General features: G+C 45.8%; 1 protein-coding gene across 14 annotated transcripts in view; it reads left to right on the forward strand.

Annotated features, from left to right (window-relative positions):
• Positions 1 to 17,139, forward strand: part of LOC122412491 (CUGBP Elav-like family member 1-A) — a 262,155-nt gene that overhangs the window by 13,433 nt on the left and 231,583 nt on the right. For all 14 annotated transcript variants that reach the window (XM_043422029.1, XM_043422033.1, XM_043422032.1 and 11 more), the window contains 2 exons: positions 5,036 to 5,197; positions 8,641 to 9,396. In XM_043422029.1, the coding sequence (XP_043277964.1) occupies positions 9,188 to 9,396 (209 nt within the window). In that variant the 5' untranslated portion in view covers positions 5,036 to 5,197; positions 8,641 to 9,187. The remainder of the gene's footprint in view (positions 1 to 5,035; positions 5,198 to 8,640; positions 9,397 to 17,139) is intronic.

Below are 17,139 nucleotides of genomic sequence, written 5' to 3' on the forward strand. Positions count from 1 at the left end.
CACACCCGACGCGGCCGCGGCCCTTCGGCTGTCAGGGCTCCATTAATTTATTTTCTAATTACAATTAGAAAATAAATTCATGTGCGCCAATCAATGGGAACACTGATAAAATAATACGGGTTCTCTTGGAGGACGATGCGAATGATTTTATTAAAAAATGAATGCTCGCGCACGGCAGGGTATCAACTCTACATCAGGCAGCTCGACACGGTGTCATCTCTTCAGTGTATTTTTCCATCATTGAAACTCTCCAAGTGTCGGGTTGAGTCCCGATCGCCGCAACCCGGCATTTCCTCGACTGTTACACGTGCTCTTATATTTTTCGTTGACTCTATTACTTTTCCCACAAAACCACTCGTACTTGACGAAAATTTTGAAAGCGTGGCGATTTTTCTCTTGTCGGCTGTTCGCAACGTGTCAGCTCTTTAGGTTACAAACAAACCTGAACAAGCTCAAACTGGCCCAATAAAAATGCGAGACTCCTCGAGGTTAGACTCAAACTCTCGGATATCGGGAGAGAAGTGATCTCTTTCTCCACGAGGCTTCGATTTCGCGAATCATTGGTGCAGACTGAAAATCTACGAGTTGCACAAATTAGGCAGGTAACAGAATTGGAGAACTATTGGAATTGTTGAAGAGTTTTTTCAGATCGTTTCGTTGGACTCTAACGCTGCAAGCTTCAGTGTCATTCCTTTTCTTCCTTCTAGACCATGCTCATCGATAGATTTTTCGCTCACGCGTAACACCTCGAGGAATCTCTTGATAATTGCGCTCGGGGAGTCAAGCCCGAATTGTCCTTTCGCGGTCTCTGTCTCTGAATATACTGAGCGTGTCACAAATCTTGCCTTCACTGTATTGAAACTCAATGTCGAGTTTGCCCTCGAAACGAAAAACGTCTGGAGCTGAGCCATGCAAATTTACATTGACTTTGCAGCGAGTTTGAGGGCCACCGACACGACAGTTTGATGAAGATCGTACCGATGATTCGATGACCCGTTCAGGAAGATAGTACGAGTTTCAAGAGTCGTGACGAACCGGGAGCCGCACAGGAATTTGAAAAAAGTCGTGTGCGCGACGCCCGTCAATCGAGCTGCAACAAGATTTGCCTCCCCTTGCCGTATGATCGAGTTTCCTTCGATAGTTTCGTTGTAACAGTCAAGAAAATAAAGGAAAAAAGGCTCGCAAGAAGTTGCGATGCTCCGCATCGCCCGGCTACCGTGGACCGCGGGGCACACGGACGTCACGTTGCTCGTGTGCGAGCCGCAGAGACACGGAGCCGTGCACGGATGACGTATAATGTCGGATATCCCTGCACAGTATTTTTCCGATGGCCGGAGCAATTCTCATCGGAGGAAAAACGCCGCTGCCGGAAGCAATAAAAATGCAAATCCTGAGCCACGCGCGTGCATCATTTTTTTTCAAAGTCGGATGCGACGCGATGTGCACGAGGGTTAGCCTTTGCCGGTAGCATCCGAAATAACCGTGTGACTAAAAAGTATATGCGACTATGCATAGGTATACATACAGACACGAGGCAAACTCACGCCCGGTCATCTTCCTGCTTGACGTAGCAAACCACTCCCGGCGCTGTACACCCGCGCTGCTCGCATCCCGCTGTACTCTCTCCATTCTGCGCCTTTTCACTCTCCCGCCAACAACCTCCACCATCCCCCTAATCTTGTCATTGTGCGAAATCCACGACGCGTGTACTCGTATATGGCCACCGGATAAACGAACCAAAACGAAGCGAAACGAATGAATTTCATATCGATGTTATGCGCGGCTCCGCGCATTTATAGGTATTCCTCTTCCATTTCTATCTGCTTTCGAATAGTAGACCGAATGGAAAAAATATTGATTCGCTACCTATATACGAATGTCCGTATTTCGAAAAAGTAGCGCGAATAGAAGAGAAGGGAAAGCATGGAAATGGATAGAACGGGAATCGGAGTCCCCGAAACTTTTTCCGTTCGTTACACCTGCGCTACTGTCTCTCTTTCTCTCGGGCTGAATGGCTCTTGAATTAGACCAGAGTTCCCCAGATTCTCTCGCTTGTTGTTCATTCCATTGATATTTTTTCTTCCTACCTCCGTTGCTTTTTCAAGCTCCGACTTTTTTCTATTCACGATGTTTACGTTAGAATTTTATGATGCTCTTCTCTGTCGCAACATATCTCGTATTCCAGTTCCATGGCGTTGTTACAACAGCGAAACAAAATGGAAACTGCCCGAGGGCCTCAAGACTGAAAATGTCGAGATTCGAAAATCTTTATTAAGGGATTTCTCATTGAAATAATATTTGAGGGCATTCGTTGCCAGGGTCCCTTCGCACGACTCAAAATAAGTGGAATTAGCGAACGCGTGAGCTCACGACGAAGATTAAATTTCTCCGATGATTCAAGCACCCTCGGATTCAATTTATTCAAAATAGTTCGCACAAAGATAATGTCGGTAGTGCGCAGTTTGCATTGAACACCACGAAAAGTTTAACAAGGCAAACCGTGTACGTAGTAAGCCCCTGAACGACGTCGTGCAGCCTGGTCTCGAGCTTCGTCTCTATCGCGGCTGAGCGAGAGAGTATAGTTGCTTGAGAAATGCAGTTGGGAAAGATGCCGAGGAAATGTGATGGGTGTTGCGGAGCTTTGAATATTGTAAAATAGGTTGAGTACCTACGGAAGACATCACAACAGCGAGAACTGTATATTGCTGGGTGCTAAGGCAAGCCATGACGTTGCGTATGCATGCGTACGACTTCGCGTACACACGGCTCTTCGCTCACTCTTTTGTCACCCATTCGCAAGGTTGAGAAGACGCGATTCGAGGGTTATTCCGGATGTGATTTCGAGACATTAAATTCCTGAGGCTCTTCGGATTCGAGTTTCCCATCCCCAGGTTGCTCCGGACGAAGCATTTTGTCCGTCGCTTCAGCCCTGGAATAATTTCTACGAATAATTAGCTCGATGACGCGCCGGACGTATCGACGCGCGAATCAGAGAGGCCGAAAGGCTGCGACCATTTCCAACACGCGATAAATTGCCAATGACACTTTTCCTCGGACCGCAACGCTTGTTAGGACCGATTCTGATTCACCTATTCCCTCTCGCCATCATCACCGAAATGCACATGATGAATAGCCCGGACTACAGCCGGTCACGCATCAAAGATAACCGAAATCAGTAATTCATCAATATATCCTCGTTCGCATCGACTCGTCAACTAATCAGGTCGTCAGCCACTGCCACGAATCTATCCCCCTCGAATCCAATTAGTCCAATTATTTATTGTGTTACTAATGACACGAACGTTTATTCGAGTCTCCACTGGACGAGCTGGCGTGGTGAAACACAATCTTAATTGTGTTTTCACGATAAAATTTTCCTCCAAAAGCTACGAAGAAACCACACCGAAATTGAATTTTCCAAAAATCGTATCCCCGCGGCGAGCCCATGAACCTACGGGGGATCGAAATCTTTCAATTCTCGCGCAGATTCGATGGGCGATTGTACGAGGAAAATATTGAAGCTTAAAGGGACCCGGAAATTCTTCACATCCATTTGTACATTGATTTCGGTACGAAAATCGAGTGCCTTGAAATAAGCGTTTCGTATATACGTCTTGGCTTCATACTTTTTAACGTTCTGAACGTTGGAGTTTGCTGGTTATGTAGAGTTAGCCTAAGTAAATAACAGAGTGCTAACCTCACAAGCCGGTAGCTAGGAAGCCAACCGAACAATAACTCCTGCTCCAATGCTATACGTGTGTGAAGCTACGAGCGAGAAGTTGAACATCTCCTGTTTCAGTTAAAGCAAACCTGTATGTATCGTTGCAGCAAACAAGAGAGTAATATGGCTTCACAATGGCCGTGTTTGCACATTGGATGAACATTTTCGTAGCCCGCAATGATACTCTCCAAAGCTCGGCTACGAGCCCATCATCCATTTAAAAATCCATCTTTTATTATCATACACAGAGCTCCACAATTATGCATTTTTAATTAGTTCGAGGGTGCATAAATCGCGCGCAGTTATTGAACGAAACATTTTAACGTTTCTGCGTTACTCGCGAGACGATGCTTTCAGCCCGGAAGTTGGAGAAACGCATGCGTGGCTCGTGGCGAGAAATTGAAAATACTGAAAAAGACTTGTGACTTTCAAAGTCCTTGAATTTGGGAATGCCAAATAGCAGGCGTAACGTGCCGCTTTGAAATGTGAACAATAACCGGACTTCACCGAAACTATAATACGAACTCGAAACTCCCGACTACAAAATATGGCCGACCCAACATTGCGAGTTAAATTCTAAACACTCACTTGATTCCAACGCGGAGGGTAGTTTGTCGAGGAGAGTCGTGCCCGGTGGAGTCGCACGTCGCGGTCCCGGAGTCGAATTTCTGCGGAAAGATTTTTTGAACGTTTCCGTCGCAAGCCCGAGCCTTTCGGATCCACTTTCATAATTCCATGCGGCGACGAAAACCTCCGTGATGCATAAGCGGTCGGTGTACGAGTTTAGTGACCTCCCGGGAACAGCTCTCTACTGGCCGGCTCATTGCAGCATAGCTGAGAAGTTGCCGGCCTGCGAGCGCTTTCAGTCGCTCATATTTAAGCGCGCTTGCATTACTACCGGAGGAGGCGAGGAGTCAGGTGCCGACTGGATCGTGTGTATCGCGATATTTTCTGCAGTTTCGTTTCACCCTCGCGGTTAATAGATAATGGATGGTGAGGGCATTGAGTCAGCTACATTGGCTCGGTGGTTTGCATAAAAGCGTGAAGGAATAGACGGGAATAGTGGCGAGGCTGTGGAGCTAACGATGGCAGAAGCGATTGATCGCAATGACGAATGAGAAAAAATCTGTTCCAACGGTCTGTGGCTGGGATAATGTTGACGCTCGTAAAAACCTTCAGTATATTACAGAAAATATTTGGAAAATTTGCTAGCTTAAATATTTTTGAAAATTCACTATTTTAAACCGAATCGCTGGTTAATTTTGCACCGTTGAAGGAAAATGAAGTAAAAAATATATTTTTCTTTGACTCCAGATAATCCACGGGGTGGCTCAACCCCTCAAGCCCGGGGGAACAATGATCGAGCCCCGGAAATAACGTCGTGTCTTGACGCCCCTCGTAAGGGCTCGAATCCTACTAGTCTGCGGCTGAGGCCGCGACGCTATCGGATCGATCACCTGATAGAGATACGCTGAGGTAATATTAAATCAATATCCGCATTATCCGAATCCATTATCCGTCCGAATGCACCTCCAACTTTCGTAAAATTCGCATCATTTCGTTAACAATCGTTTTACATTCGCGTGCAATTGTACGATAACATCGGAATTCCTCGCCGTGTGAAATTGCTTCTTTTACAGATTGTTCTTTTCAAATAACACGCTTCATAGCAGTGCGTAAGCTTTCGAAAGGAATGGAGAAATAATTACGGCTGTCCAAGCAGTTCATCATTTTTCCAATTCCCTTTGTCGATCTTCCATATATTTTTTTACGAATGATCTGGCATTCAGCGTCCAGCGACTAATAACGTCGAGCAAAAATCATTTTTTCAATAAAGAAAAATAATGCAGACGTAAAATATACTCGCATAAAAGTGACACTCCCATATAAAAGTGAAAATACAGAGAAGAAAGGCATAAAACGAAGACTCCAAATGCGAGACGACAGAAAAAATTCATGTGAATGTACCGAAGATACTCACGAACGAAATTAGGAAATTGAAAGAAGAAGAAGGAAGAGATGGGAATGGAAAAATTTAGTAAAATAAGGATTAAAAATAAGAAGGGAGAAAAAAAATTTCAATTACAAACCTCATGAAAAGAGAGGGAGGCAGAGAGAGAGAGACGTCCCGAACAAGTGGAAAGGAAAGCGGAGGGTTCAGCGGACAAAAGGGTCTGGATCGAGCTTTATGAGTCCAAAAAGTTTAAAACTTGGCGGACCACCTGGGGCGAACCTCTCTGGGGAAGTTCACTTATTCGCTACATGTCTTGACACTCTCTAAAAAAGAAAGGAAGAAAAAAAGGCCAGGAGAGATCTGTATTAAATAGTAACGACGAGGGATTTGCACTTCGCGTTTTGCTCCTTTTATCCGTATCACTTCTATGTATAAGACTTATACATAGCTATACGAATGCGTTGTCGAGTGGTAAATTTGCTCACCTCACTAAAATTTAAACTTTGTTACGGCGTACGAGAGGAAATGTCGGCTTCCAACGAAGAATTTCTGCTCTCGAGAAAATTACAGATGGTCTAGTTCTCGGCGTATTTTCCTCTATTAATTTCGTCCCGTATTATTTTTGATAGGCGAGCGAGCGACGGTTCCATGCAGCTGGAACGGGCCGAGAGATCCTTCGTGAAGGAGGTCACAGGTTCGTCGGAGACATTGCGAGTCGATCCTTGGGAAGGCTTCTCGAGGAGCCGAATTGAGCATCGAAGAGCGCGATGCTCGGACGAGATTCGAAAGACGATTTTTTATCGAACAATCCGGACTCACGAGAGTCGGCGAAGGTCGAAGGTTCAGGGACCCGAACCGTGAAATCGCGCCTTCGTTAATTATCGAGAAGCTTCGCGATTCGGACAGTAACGAGACCAGACTTTTCGAGCCGCCGGCAATCCGCTGGAGCATCCGACGGCGCCTGAATTATCGAGAGAAATTATCCGTGGTTCTTATCCGGAATCCCGCTTTCAGAAACCGTCGCGTCGAATCGTCGTTTCGTCTCTCATTTTATGGATTTTCGATTTGCGAAACGCGACGTGGAGAATTGCGACGAATTCCCGACCACAATGACCGATGTTTCGGGAAACGTGAGCAAAAGAATTTTCGTAGTCGTTCCGACTCGTGCGATAAAACCCTCCGCGCGATTCTTTAACGTGTTCGACCACCGGTGGTCTTTAAATTCGTCTTTAAATCGGAGGAAAACCGGGCTCATCTGAAAACCCACAAAATTTGCAAAACTTAATCGTAATTCATTTGGCAATCAAGTTCCACTTTTGAGTGGAAGCCTTGAGTTGCAACGAATTGGAAAAATAATGGGGCGCTGTCATCGAGCGTGTATCCTCGATCGTACGAAACTTTAATATCCTACGGCGGGGTCGCGCTCGCTTGACGCATTCCCTCGGACTCGTTTTCGCATCTTCGTGTTCCTTCTCTCGTTTCTCTCTCTTCATCCTTCCTCTGCACTCTTTGCTTGCACACACGATTTTTCTTATTCTCAACGTCGTCCTGAAGATCGGGGAGGAGCTCGCTTTCCGTGGGGAAGCTCCTTCGGAACAAAGAAAGGCAAGACCTTGTACCGGAAGCTCGCCCGGGTACCGGCAAGGAAAGAGGAACGAGCCAAACAAGAATAGCACTTTGCAACCGAGCGTTCTGCTTCTTGCTGCACTTATCTTGCCCCTTGCTCCTGAAGCTTCTCTTCACTTTTCTTCTTTCGTCAGACGCGCTACCCTTTTACATCTACGTCTAACCTGCCGACTCTTTCCCTCTACTTCCCACATCCGGTCGCAGTTTCCGTTTAGTTCCTCGCTCTTTGTCGCATTCTTGTCGAGCTCTTTCTCCCTTCGTCCCACTCCTTCTTTCTCCTCGGCCACTCTTCTCGCTCTCCCATCGCTTTGTGCGCTCTTCCAAAGACTGTGAGTTTCTAATTAAACTTAAACTTTTAATTGACTTGTTGTAAAGCAGTTACAACGCCCGGGAGGGAGCACCCGAGAGGGGGGGAGGGAGAAAGAGAGAATTTCAGCCGCGAGTACGGATATCTGTAAGAGTTGTGGTGCGCCAACCGAAGACAAGTACGACTATACGAGCGAGTCTCCAAAAGACTTACTAAAAACACTTTTTCATTGGAAAGAATCGTTTTATCTTTCCCCCCGTGTTCGAATCATGTAAAAGACGAAAAGTTTGCTCCAAGAATCCTCACGGAGAGTCTGAGATTTGAAAAATTTAATAACACTTTTTTTCTCTCATCAATTGGATTCAATTTTCGTTTTTTTGTGTAAGCGCTGAAAAAGATTTTTTTGTCAGATTCCCATTGATTCGACGAGCCATTTTCTTCTCTCTTTCTCCCTTCTCCGAGTTTTGATGGAATGATTTGTAAATATCGGATTCCAAGCAGTGCCCTGCGTCGAAACGATCGTCAATGATCTCGTCGAAAATATGTCTTATCTCTGCGAGCACTCGCCGGGAGGAGTGCCGAACGAATCGTTAAAATTATTATTATCTCGAGCCGCGAGAAAGTGAGATTTTTCGAAAGCGCGCATTCGAATTCTCGTCGAGCACTAAGCAGCATTACCGTCTTTGTATTTCGGGTTAAAAATGCTGCTGGAGAAGTGGTCATTCATTTGAAACAACGCAGCATCAGCACATCCCATTTGCTCATGAAAATGCACATTCCGGTACGAAATTATGGCTCATTGTCAAAATATGTTGAAGAGAAAGAGGAGGATTGAGCTAAGCTCCTGAAGAATGCGAATAAAAGGCACTCCCCCATCGAGAGTGTATTATGTTTCTATAGAGAATCCGCCGAATCCGCACGTACATATTATTAAGACTGGAAAGTTTGAGAGTATATTGTATCTCGAATTCCGAGAGACACACCGTTCAGATAAGGACGTTCTTATCAAAGACTGCGTATTATTTCTTGCAGGGGAAGATAAAGCGTGGAAGGGATGTCTAGTTGATTCTCTCGTCTGATAAGCAACCGAGCCAGTGCACACGGAGCAACGAAGGGAAGAGAAAACTGAAAAAGAAGTACAAAGAGTTTGTGATAATACTAGTCGAGATGCAGCGTTCATAGACCGGAGAGTCGTGTTTTTTCTCTTCTTCGCTGGGTGATTGCGAATGTGGGATAAAAAATAAATAGTGAAGTGAAATAAGAGTTTCGTTATTTCTGTATCATTTTTCAAACATATTTTCCATTGCTTTGATGAAAGTGAGTGCTTTTTTTACGATCGCGAGTTCGCCGGTGCAGGAATTCTCGAGTGTGACCGAGTCACGCGATTAGATATCGCGAGCCTGTGTCGGAGGGAAAAAAAATATTTTCAAATAATCGTAGCAACAATAAATCAACGTCTCGAGTGAAAGTGCAGTGTTTCAAGGGATTCGATTCGTCTAGTAACGAGCTCTGGTAAAACACACGGTGTCTCACGAGAGTTATCATTGAAAATAAGCCGAGCCTTCATCGGAGCCCTCCCATGAAAATGCTTCAATCGTTGAACGCTCTGGCGGGCAAAATATCGCCCGGCTCGCCAACCGACGGCAATGCGAATAAAGTCCATATGCATAATAATAACAACAACAACAACAACAACAATGTGTCCCATCATCCGCACCCGTACTTGAAGCAACAGAGCCAGCAGACGTCGCGCACGCTCCCGACGAATGGCGACCAGAAGGAAAATACGTAAGTTTATCATTTTTCATCACTTCGATCTCCCTTAATTAACAGCATTTTCCGCGTCATCGCATTTGCCTGCTTTGAAGACGAAAGAGTTCAAAATAAGCATTCAATGAGTTCAAAAATAAGCTTCACTTTATCGAGTACCAAATCGGAGGAGGAAAAGGGATGAAAATTTGGACTCGTGTGCGCAATCTGTTTGTTTTATCGCGAATAGTGAGCTCACCTGCCTCGGGCTTCGTCCCATCGCCGCGGTTTCGAGTCTTTCGTTATTTCGTTGTGAATAATTGTTCAGGCTTTCCCAATACACGCGAATTCCTGAGTTTCAACATCGTCCTGAAATCCTGGAAATTGTGTAGAGAACGCGAGGAGACTCTCGCGGGTATTCGTGATCGCGGATTGGGAGCTGAAACATCAAAGCATCGTTCCTCGATGAAAGATCACTTGTTCGATGACACGAGCTCCACGAGCACGAGGGATCGTCACCCTTGTTGCTTGTATTTTCTTAAATTAAATGTAAAGTTGCTATAAACAGGGCTGCTCAAGCAATTTGCGACGAGGAACCTGGCTGCACGATCAAAGTTGTGAACGTCTCGGGTCGGAAGATTCTCATTGAATCACTCGGATCGGCTCGTATCCCAATACACACGTGTTCCGTACGTCACTTTATTTTCGAGGACGTTACCGACAAGCGGGAGACGAAGAGAAAAAAGCTCATAAGTGATAATATTTTCGAGAAGCTTACCTATGAAACGGGACGGAGCGAAAGAGAGAGAGAGAGAGAGAGAGAGCAAAGAAGAAAAAAAGCTTAAAATAACTTACCGATATTGCGCTCAAGCCGTGCCCCAAAAGTTGCGGGCTCCGACGAGAGGAAACTCGGTAAATTTCCTTTTCCACAGGAACGATATTCCTCACTCTGTTGCCTCGTCTCGCTATATAAGACGCATTCCGTTCTCCAAGTGAATTCCGCTAAAATATGTACCCTTGTGGTACGGTTAGAGTTCACTCCATCTTGTTTTGGCCCACTCTCTCTCTCTCTCTCTCTCAGCACCTCCTGCCTCCCTCTCCCTCTTTCAACCTCCACGAGTTATACAGCTGTTGCTGCTACTTTGCCGAAGGCTAAATTATGCTGCAGCGGAGTTTCTAAGGTGGCTTCTCGCAGCGCCAGAGAGGAGGAAGAAGAAGCCAGACGAAAAGGAGGCAACTGTATTGCTATTCTGATTTGGGAAGAGAAAAAATGGAAACGGAAAGACAAGGAGGAGGCACGGAGTGCACTTTCTTTCGAGGTGTACATTTGTGCCGTGGGTCCTGGGGCTTGCGCAAAAAAAAAAAAAAAACCTCGCGCATCAGTCAAGTCGAGCAGAACATTGTTCCAACTCCGTTTATAAGAATCTCTGAGATAATGAGTGACGAAAGATTTTTTTTTCGAGGCTTCAGAAATCAAGGAACGTTATTAAGGCCGAAAATGTGGCAACGAATAAAAATCACTCTGAATCTTCCCGAGGGAAGCGACGAGTGCTCGAATCACCGGCCGTTCGGAATCGGTGTCAAAAAATTCTGAAAAAGCCAACGAATATTTCGGGCCAGTAATGCTTGACGTAGGATGAGTCACGTAGAGCTCGTTTGAGGAGCAGCGCGATTCATAGTTACGTGTTCACTCACATCGGAGTCGGCAAGGTTATCGTTATCACGTGCCAGATGGCCTATCTTCTCGGAGCGCAAACACGCGGATAGCAACGGGATTTTTAAACGTTCGCTTTCTTCCTGGCTTTTTGTACTAATTTAAGTAAACGAGTATCCTCCAAAAATCCAATGAGATGTTCCATTTTCTTGTGCGAAGTATTCCGAATTAACAAGAAGTTCGTGCGAGCCCCGCAGAGAAGTTTGGCGACCCGGCCGTTATCGCCGTTCCGTTGACGCGTGCACAAAGCTCCCTTGAATCTGCAAATACATTTGATGTCAGCCCGCCCGCGAACAAGTTATTGCCATTGGCAAGATTACGTATACGTGCGCGATCAGTGCGCTGATGAATCGGCTTTATCCTCGGTGGAGCAGCCAGTCAGTCTTTACATGCATCTATTTTCATTTCGCACGCGTACCCGGAGGCTCCCTCCACCCCGGCATCGCTGCGGAGAGCTTTTTGGAAGCAGCGTCTTGTGTACAGTCCCGCAGTACATGCCGCACGGTGCATATGAATCTTACAAACGGCGCTTTCCTACACGCGTACACACGAGGCATTACCATTGTGACTGTGCGCTGCTACACAGAGAGAAAAGCGAAGAGAACTCGCACCGTGCTCCTGCTCGAGTCACGTAACGCATTGTATTGTCACATGCCGTCCGCCCTGTGCTGACGCGTGCCCCGACAGATAAATATGCGTGTATACCTATGCCCATATACGTCTCTGCACAACTCCAAATTGTATCGTCGTCGCGTGCTGCATTCGCATCGACGTCAAAGGCAGCAGCACCCCCGCGATATTCCACACCAGCAAAGCACCCCGCCGCATACTCCCTGTAAACGTGTGCACAGATATACTTACGTGGTGCAAAGTCACGTTGGCGGACGGGGGACGCTAACGTCGGGGCTGCTGCAACCACGTCGGCAATGCCGAACCTCCCTCCTCGGTGAGGGCTTGTTACATTTTTATTACAAATGCGAGAGGGCGCTCGCTGTTCTTACTTTTGGTGCATTTTACACGCAACTATCGCTGCGCGTACTTTGGTTAACGTTGTTGTTTCAATTCCGGCACCGCACGAACAAAATTGTGTTTTTTTTTGCCTCGTTTTGTTTCCGCGTTCGCACTGTTCCGAGTTTAGTTCCTTCATTTTGACAGTTTATTGCTTCGGCATCGAATCAGATGCTGCTGAAGTTTGCAACCGAGTCTCGAACGAAATGAAGGAAACAAGTATTTGTCATTCAGCGAGTTTTCAACTGACGAAGCATCGGTGCAGCCTCAAAAACGAAGATCGCAATTTCGTCAGGGTACGAAATTGAAGAATTGCTGGAACTGTTGGAGGCTTTTTTACATCATTTCGTTGGAAAAGTGTGCGCACTCCGCTGGCTGAAAATTTCCAGCGGAAGCGTCCACTAATTCTCCGCTTTTGGTGACTTCGAATCGATCTTTATTTACATTACTTTCAGAGTGGATTGTAGAAGCGTGCAGATAATGAAGGACCTGAAACTGCAAGAAGGTATAATTAAAACTGTCTGCGTCATCGAGACTCTTTTTCTCATTTTATCAAATTTTTTGCCTCGATGTCGGTCAAAGTGTCTGGTCGTGCACACGACTATTTGTATCGCCGAGTAAACGTGTACACAGTTTATTTGTGAAAAAATTGGCGTACACCGGTGAATATTCCGTTGGCCCGTTCGCATAAAGCTGGAGTCGGAGGGAGGAAAAACTCGAGTTTTGCTTGTCCAAAAGTACGGGTCGTCAGATAGCCAGAAAAGTGGGAAGAGCCAACAGAGATTCTCGGAATTGTGATCTTCCCTGTCGCGCTGCTGAGTCACGTAGGGTCGTTGGTGCCGTGGGCACGTTGCAATTTTCTCGATCTCATGAAAGCTCCCTCGCTGGCCGGCGCGGAGGAAGCGGCACAGCCGCCATCACGATCCTGACGTTCTCGTGGCTGTGCCCATTTCTTCATTCTGCTACATAGCTTTACAGCTATCGGTGGAATGATCAAAAAATATACGCTCGCAAGCTTCTCGAGTGCTGGTGACGAAAAAGTTTCTCCCTCTCTTATCATTCGTACGAGGCAAAACAATACGCTTTTGTAGCGAGTACTCCCAGATTCGTCGCGTGGCAGTTACCAGAGCTCTTGGAAAAACTCAACGAGGCTGTTTCTACCGGATACGAGACACTTCCTGGTACTTTGACGACCCTGATTCGTGCCTCCGTCAGTCGTGACACTCACTGCGCCATTTTTTTATGCGGGTAGAAAAAGGCAGAGGGTGCACGTGTCCCAGGATTTTTCGGTTCGTCCATTTTCCTGGTTTTCATAGCACCGGAATTCAGACTCGACGACGCTGAAGTTTGCACGTTCGAGTCCAACGAAACGAAGGAAAAAACGTTTGTCATTCACCAATTTTTTACTTCACGAAGTGCAGCTTGAAAAACTGCGAATTGCAAATTCGGGAGGAAACGAAATTCTGGAGAATAGCTGGAATTATTGGAGGCTTTTCTGCTACATCATTTCGTTGAACTCCGACGTTGCAAACTTCAGCATCGTCGACCAGTCATTGTACCGGTGCTCTTCCCGCACGAAAAGGCTTGTGAAGAATTTTTCTTTATTATTACAAGCACCATGCCGCATCAGATTATTGGTTTAGCGCGAAGCTGTTACTTAGAATGTTGTCTCGAGAGGATGTCACTAGAGAGAGCGCGCGAAGTACGTTGCGGGAACAACGGAAAGACGACGCGAGTGTACATACGCGAGTACACAGAAAAGACGTCACTCCGTTTTATCACTCGCTAACGCCGCGCGTTATCACTCGCTCCCAAGAACATGCTCCGTCTCTCTATAAACAGACATAACGGCTTTTATATCTGTGTGTATACTCCGAGATAAGAGTCGAGCGAGCTGACATAATCAATCTCGAAACTCGACGGGAGGACTTTTTTCAGTCTTTCCCTCCTCCCTCCCTCCCTCCTTCCCGCTCGCACGCTCCAAGTACAACGTTGCGCGAGCGTGGCTCGACTTCGATTCAGTACCCCGGCAAGTCCCCCAGTCCGCGTGAGAGAGCAGAGTCCGGAACTTCCGTAAAAAAATACTGGGTCCTCTGCTGGCATTCCGATAGAAAAGGGAAAAGTAAAAAGCGACGCGAGAAGGAGGAGCATCGAGGTAGGTAGGCTTGATAGGGCCCCGAATTGAATTTCTCGGTGATCCCGATTATTTCCACTCGATTAAAGGCCTGGCGAGCCCCGCGATGCATACGGTATACGTTTCCCCCTCTTCCTCTCCGTACCTCCGTACCTGACTCTCCGAACAGCCGCGCAAAGCTCGAGGCCGTCGTCTCTTTCTACCGAGCGCGCGCGCGCGGAGGCTTTGGGATTATCCTAGAAATAGAACCGTCGCTCGTACGTTATGTATGATCCCTATCGGCTTACGAGCAGAGAGAATGCTTTCAGGTTTATACAGCCTGAATTTCTGTAAGCAGCGATGTCGTTCTTGGATTTTAGCAATCAGATTGAGCCTCTCATCATTCATCCAATGAAATAGAGCTGTGAGACAAAAGTCATGAGTTCTGCACATACGTGCGCGATGCGCGGAGCGAACGGAGAGCACGACGATCGCGAGGATACGCGAGAGCAGGCTTCGGCGACGGAGCGTGATAAGGAAGTTTCGAAATAGACCGAAAAGTTCTCCTCGCACTGTATTAGTTTTACGAGGCTGTACCGTAGACGAAAATGCGCCACGTTTTTGGTCTCGAAAAACTTTCTAGTCGCACCGGCCTCCGGGGCTCCGCTTCGATGGGTCAGCCAATCCAATTTCATCCGAATTAGTGGTCTAAACATCCTATACTCGCGACCAATCCCCACATTCTATCAATGTGTATGGAAATAATTATATTAATTCCTCCTTGATCACGAAGATATCTCGGCTCTATGTGAAACTCCGATTTTAATCGGATTTGTGATTTATTTCACCGTCTTTTTCCAACGAATATATATCTGCCGAGCGTACATAGTAGTTTTAGTTGTCAGATTGAAAAATCTGTTGCTGGCTTATTCCTTTAACCCGAATGGAATATTGATGCTTTTGAGCACTCTTACGTCCCTCTTACACGTCAATTTTCATTCAAATTTATACACTAATCCACTCAATTGCCACTTGTATCGAATGAAGAATTCACAACGCGTTTGTGCTGGACATAGTTCGAATCACTTCATCGATGATTATTTCATTTTTATAAGCGGATATTCATGAACGAATGTCTTCGTCCTCGTGTCGAACTGTACACGAAAAAACGACATGGAACCTCAATTCGACTTAAAATTGGCTTCCCTTCTCTCTGACGAATGAACTCTCAAAGGGAAATCGGGTCACCACATTTTTATCTCGTTTTTTTATCTCGTTCGTCAGATCGAGGAGCTGCTGTGGGATCTACGAATATTCCCCGATCGGTTATTAACTATTACTTGACGTTCATTGATTTATTTAACACGTTCGTCGAAGGATACTCGATAAAATATCGCAAATGAGGACATTTCAGCGACGAGACACGGACGCTCATAGACGTCATAATTCGGGATTATTAATGCAGATTTTGTTCAATTTTTATCGCATTTATTTCTATACTCGTTTGATTCATGAGAACATTATAGTTTGCTGATCATTGAAATTCTTCTGTCTAACATTAATCTCGATTCAAAAAAACATTTCAATTGTACATTTTTTCTAGTTGTTTTCGTGATAAAACTATTCGAAATAAACTTTCCAAAGTCTGGAATGCTGATTGCCCGTGTGGGGGGCCAGATTTTTTGGGGCTTTTTCGCGATTTTCTTGCGGCGAGGAAAAAAAACATAGACTTTTGAAATTCGAAGGAACCCATCTGTTTTTTCATGGTCTCTACGATTCCGCGATATCAGAATAAAAAAATTCTTTCCTAGAGTTGAAATACCATAAACGAACCCTTCAAATGTCAAAAGTTTGTTTTTTTCCTCGCTGCTAAAAAATCGCGAAAAGATCCCAAAAAATGCCACACATTAAATTGGTCCTGGGAAACAAAAATTGTTGAAATATTTCGAGATTTTTCTACCCCAAAATGAAAAACGGTTCACCACGTCGGATGTTTTTTATATTGCTGGAATGGAGTTGAACGAGGAACTTCCTTTTTAGAGTTGCTTTTTAAAATGTCCTATCGCTGGAAAGGCTAATCTGTGCCATCAGCCCTTCTCACCTTGGTCCGTCCTTACAGACTATTTTCCTAGTTATTCGTCCGACGTGAAAAGGCGTAGAGCTGAATTGAAAGCCCTGCAGGCTCCGACGCCTAATCCATTCGTTAAATCACCATCAAGCTGGTGTTCTCACGGTGGCACGCATATGTAAATACACGCAACACACTTACAAGATCTGGTACAAACAGGGCTCGATCCGAGAGAGAATTGGTTCGCATTAGCATGTTATTGGGAGGTTGTTAGCCCCGAGTTAATCACGACCGCCGACAGTCGTGTGGAGCTTGTGACGGTGGAGTGCGACGCGAGGACGCGTCACGGTGGAGTTCGTCACAGCGATATCCCTCTCGAATTTCCACTCTCGAGAGTGGCTCCAACAGTTTGTTAAATCCCCGATTCATTTTTGAGCGAATCCTTCGTTGTTTAATCGGCAAAAATGAGACTTTGCGAGGGCGAGCCATGAAAATACGCGGGGAGCAAAGAACTTGAGAAAAATTCTTTGGAATATGAATCCGGGGTTGAATTATCTGCCGCGTAAACGTATACAGTGATGTCTGGAAAAAAAACGTCGGGCAGTCTCGAAGAAAAGGTGTCGTGTGTCAGGGCAGCGTTAAATTCCGGGAGCATGAATTTCGTGGAAGTTTTATTGGAAGAATCTGTCGACGGATGCGCTGTGACGAGCTAAAGGGAGTTAATTAAACGAATAAATAACGTAACAAAGCTCGACGAGAGAATTGGAACGAGGATTTAGCAGGGAGAGCTCCGGGCCACCCTGTTCCTTTTACTCTCGTCGCTTCTTTTCCCCCTCGCCCTCGCTCATTCATAGTCTCCACCTCGCGGAGTATATACCC

The sequence above is a fragment of the Venturia canescens genome, chromosome 6 (genome assembly GCF_019457755.1).
Source record: "Venturia canescens isolate UGA chromosome 6, ASM1945775v1, whole genome shotgun sequence".
Classification (NCBI taxonomy): Eukaryota; Metazoa; Arthropoda; class Insecta; order Hymenoptera; family Ichneumonidae; genus Venturia; species Venturia canescens.